The following is a 4,415-nucleotide window of genomic DNA, read 5'->3' as shown; positions in this document are numbered from 1 at the left end:
ATTCTGCGTTGACTTACGAATGTTCGGTCATACGCATGAAGAGGCTGAGAATGAGGTTTAGCGGCTGCACATATTGGACACACTTACTATACACGATGTAACACCACACGGACTTTTCTGGGGCTGCCCGTACATGTATGACTAGTCGAAGAATTGGCGGATCTTCCATTGTATCAGTGAACGACACGCTTGAATGGGGTGAAATTTAATGATCAGAGGTGTTGGGGGAGAATTCGAGACTAACGTCAGACGCCGTTTCCAGCAGACTTGATTTGTGAAATTCGCAGCACCTAGCTTGGACTGCTCGTACCTCACGGGAACTGAGCGTGTAGTGAATTATATCCCGAAATGAAAGTCTGTAAACCAGGAATCTGATGATAGGGTAAGCTCGAGTCGATGATAATTCATTATATTGTTACTTATGCGGCTATGTCGAGTCCAAGCGACTCACCGGCATGAAGGCTGTTGCAAGACCTTTGCCCAGGCGAACAGATTGAACAATTTTGGGGTTGCGCTGCTTTACAGAGAGTTATGTCAGATACATGGTTGGGAATGAATGATATTCCCCAAACCATCATGGCGACATCATTAGCAGTCCTTGGAGATGTCCTAACTTTGTCTATGCGGGAAGTCTTCGTCCCAAGGGTGAAGGTTGTGAGGCGCAAGGAGTCCGAGAAGGCAGGAATAGTGGTGCTCAGCATCTGATCAACAAAGGCGACGATAGTAGCAGAAAGAACAGGCTCATGAATGAGCCAGAGACGGTCCAAGAACTTGTTCATCCAATCAGCAGATTCGTGCTTGGGTGCAAGACATGTCTTGATCAATTCCCGCTGTGACTCAATCAAAGGCAGTGTAAAGACGCGAAAGCTACTTACTGATTCCACCAAAGTAAGAGATCATCGACTTTCTTTCGCTGCTTCTGGCGTTGGAGGAAGCTCCAGATAGTCAATGATGTTGTGATAAAATTCTTGATTGTTGAATTCGTCATCAACAATGCGCCAAGATCCTGAGTTTGACAATGCTGGGCCCTCTAATCAGCAAAGTACACAAATATTGAGTTAAATAGTCTGTACCTGAGCAGACACATACGCTATGGCTCGAGGTTGGACAGATCGCATATCGAGTAGTGTTGCAACGTCACGCACCAGTTAATTAACAAGCTGATGTGCGACCGATGCATTTCTGGATAAAATCTGTCGTGCGTTGCAGTATGAGAATAATCAAAGTAGTGAACATTACAAATGGTCTGTTTCAAACAATGAGTACTCACTTGAAACGCGGCACTAAGAGTGCATCGTGGTCACGGTGCAAATCAAAAATCGAAGCAAGATCACAGGTAGGTTGGCTAAGCAAATTGTCACGTGATCTCAATGTTTGTGATGTTGAACCTTTACTAGTAGGCAGCACTGCTCAGCAATCATCAAGGACGATACTGTTTGTTATTACACTGGTATGAAGAGTTAATACAACAAGTTACATCCCATGGTTCTCAATAGCGTTACAGACTTCAAGAAGAACTCTGCTGCCTATCAACGATTGTTCCGATCCTACTGACAGCATCACGCACTCCCACGACTTCCTGCATGACGGCCGCCATCTTGGCTAGCAATTCCCCTTCAAATGACTCGAATTTTCTTTCAACCTTCGTACGTTTTTTAGGCGGAAGCTCAACAATAGGTACTGATGTTGCCCCCATGTTAGTCACGCCCTGGCCAAAGTGAGTGTGTCAGTCGAAAAATTGAGCTGGGTACTCACCCCATCATCTTCAGACCACTTTCGCTTTGAACGAGGTGCATCAGCATTGTTGTGATTGCCACCTTGAGCTTCCAACTGTTGAAATTAGAGCTGTTACAATGGCCGCCTATAATCTACAGACACATACTAGCTCTGGTTGTTCCGCTCGAAACTCATCTGCGAGCTGAAATGCCTCCTCATTGTCTGGAGATGAAGGTTCGGATTTGAACTGTCCGAAATTCCACTGATAGCATCTACAGGAATACGCAGGGACACTTTGGCCATGGCCACACCCATGGCATCCGATATGACTTTCTGGAGTAGACCTCCCTGAGCGGTCCTCCAACCTGAAGTTAGTCCGTTAAGATCACCTCAGCCCCATCATTGAAGTCAGAAGGGTGAGAGTTATTATGAGCGTTGTAGTCAGATGACATGTTTCTTGCTTACTCCGTCAAGTGTAAGGGTATTTGTATCATGTCATGTTTTCAGGACTTAGACCCATGCCCCGTTACAGAAATCCTTTTGGTCCGCATTGTAACAAATCTTGGAATCTGATGCTCCCACCGTCGTTGCCAAACAGATCTGAAGCTAGCCAACAATGGCTCAAAGTCTCATGTTCGGCACCGTGTTCATTGATGCTGATATCTAGGGACAATATTTCAGGGTAAAATGCAACTCTAACTTGACGTCACGAAGCTCCGCCGCACTCCAGGGTTGTTTCTATGTAATATTGAAAATTTTTATAACTCCTTACAGGACAGTCTAAAGTGCTTGACGGCTCCAAGCTCCTCGTCAATTGTAACATGATCCGGCCGGTACCACCTAATCTTACTTACGCTAGTGAGTGGAACCAGATTACTAGTTAGATCTATCATTGATATGAAATACGGTTCTCAAAATATGTTTAAACTAGGGAGTGGAGAAATGAAACGATCGACCTGATTCACATTTCCATCACAAGAGCCTGGATAACCACATTTCGCCATGTCCTATACCAGTACTGACTCGGACTCACACCCATCTGGCTTGGCCGACGCTGAAGCTCTCCTCATAATTGCTAGATTTGAGGAGTTGTGTGAAGGCGACACTACGACATCCAGCACTCCACATAGCCATGACTTTGAGCCGTGCCTCGGTGGCCAAGCGCATGGCCAAGGCGCCCCTGTATACAGCTGCGGGTGCTACCGTCGCACGAAAGTTGAACCTGCACTTGCACGCAGATGCACTTGCAGATGTATCCGAACACCAGGGACTTGAAAAGGTACAGTGGCCACCTCAAGATATTATACACTCGATTCTAATGGTTATTGTTCCAGGATGTCGATAGTTCGAACACACAAGTTGGAGGCCGTAGCGGTGACTCGGAAATTTGGCCCCTGAAGCGCAAGAGGTCAAAGACAGCCTCTGAGTCTGACCCCACGGTGAGCTGGACTCATCATTTCGTTTTTCACATCAGTTGTTAATGGCTATATTGAATGTAGCACCAGCACTTGAAGTGCCAAAGTGTAGGAAGCTGGGAAAGGCCTTTAAATTGAATAGAAGCATGACTCATGAAACCTCAGTACTTAATGTTGCGAAACGCCTCGAAGCTGCCATTGACAGGCAAACAGAGGTGCTGTCCAAGATTTATCGCGTTCTGGAGGGCAGTGCCAAGTAAACTTATCATTTATGATACCTTCTGTTGTAAACCTATACTATCACGATGTATATTCAAGCTCGATGGAAAGCATTTCACGCAAGATCTCCTTTCATCACTCACTAGGCCACCGTTGGTTTAGTTTAACTTGAATTAGTACTGTTGAAGAAACGTAATTGAATTTCTCAGGCTACGATTTGCGCGGATTGATTACCAGTCCAGTGCCAAATGCCCTGCTGTACCTAGCACAGGCTACCTCTATGCACTCCATATCCTGCTTTGCGCGGTCCAGGACTGCGCAATCAATACGCAGGAATGAAATCGACGAATGGAGCATAGCTTCGTGACCAGGCGAGCAGAATAGTAAGTTGGTTTGACAAAATTAAGTAATCTCAGGCAATAATATAGTGAATGAACTTCGGCTCGGCGCGACTTGGGTTGCAGCCGCTGCACCGCCACACTGGCCGAGTGTTCAAACCCTTCATGCCAGTGCCAGCGCTTCCCATCGAACTTGAGAGAGAGATCATCACTCTTGCTATTGATTGCATGCAGCAAGCTTACTCGTTCTTGTTTGTTTCACGGAGGGTGCATTACTGGTGAGCAATTCCGAAGGGTTGAGGCAGAGCACAATGATACTGAATACTGCTGTAGGATCGAAAGACTACTTTACCGAAAAATTGTTCTGTCAAGTGAAAGCATTGCTATCTCCTTTCTTTCATCACTTTATATTCGGTCCCGTCACTGTGACTTCGCTCGAGGGGCAGTGAAATCATTGTGTATCGAGGGCGATGTACTTCTGAGTACAGCTGCAGAGATCATTTCCCTGTGCAGTGGTACCACCAATCTTGCATTATGGATCGCGCCATCGGACTTCAAGAATGAAACAACAAATCCTCTGCTACAGCCCTTAGATGACCTCCCACTAATATTGTTATCACTTAGTATATCTCTGATTTTCCGTTACACCCAGTTGGTCTCCTTTCCGCTTTCAAAGCCTTCGGTACCGTGACACACCTTGAAATTCTCAACGGCTGGGTGCTATGGA

The 4,415-nt window shown here is 46.0% G+C and overlaps 2 protein-coding genes across 2 annotated transcripts; one reads left to right on the top strand and one right to left on the bottom strand.

Moving 5' to 3' along the window:
- Positions 1 to 311: 311 nt before the first annotated feature.
- Positions 312 to 2,168, bottom strand: HD556DRAFT_1476129 (uncharacterized protein; the record flags this gene model as incomplete). The annotated part of the gene is made up of 10 exons (XM_041308534.1): positions 312 to 371; positions 452 to 514; positions 543 to 874; positions 905 to 1,030; positions 1,271 to 1,283; positions 1,568 to 1,708; positions 1,756 to 1,830; positions 1,883 to 1,988; positions 2,047 to 2,081; positions 2,106 to 2,168. The coding sequence occupies 10 exons, from the start codon at positions 2,166 to 2,168 to the stop codon at positions 312 to 314; spliced, it is 1,014 nt and encodes a 337-aa protein (XP_041160127.1).
- Positions 2,169 to 2,537: 369 nt separating this feature from the next.
- HD556DRAFT_1308302 (uncharacterized protein) lies at positions 2,538 to 3,689 on the top strand (the record flags this gene model as incomplete). Its single annotated transcript, XM_041300122.1, has 6 exons — positions 2,538 to 2,574; positions 2,796 to 2,995; positions 3,051 to 3,155; positions 3,216 to 3,237; positions 3,297 to 3,387; positions 3,560 to 3,689. The coding sequence occupies 6 exons, from the start codon at positions 2,538 to 2,540 to the stop codon at positions 3,687 to 3,689; spliced, it is 585 nt and encodes a 194-aa protein (XP_041160126.1).
- Positions 3,690 to 4,415: the final 726 nt, after the last annotated feature.

This window comes from Suillus plorans, assembly GCF_016647745.1.
Source record: "Suillus plorans strain S12 chromosome Unknown HD556scaffold_28, whole genome shotgun sequence".
Taxonomy (NCBI): domain Eukaryota; kingdom Fungi; phylum Basidiomycota; class Agaricomycetes; order Boletales; family Suillaceae; genus Suillus; species Suillus plorans.
This window is presented reverse-complemented; position numbering and strand designations above follow the sequence as displayed.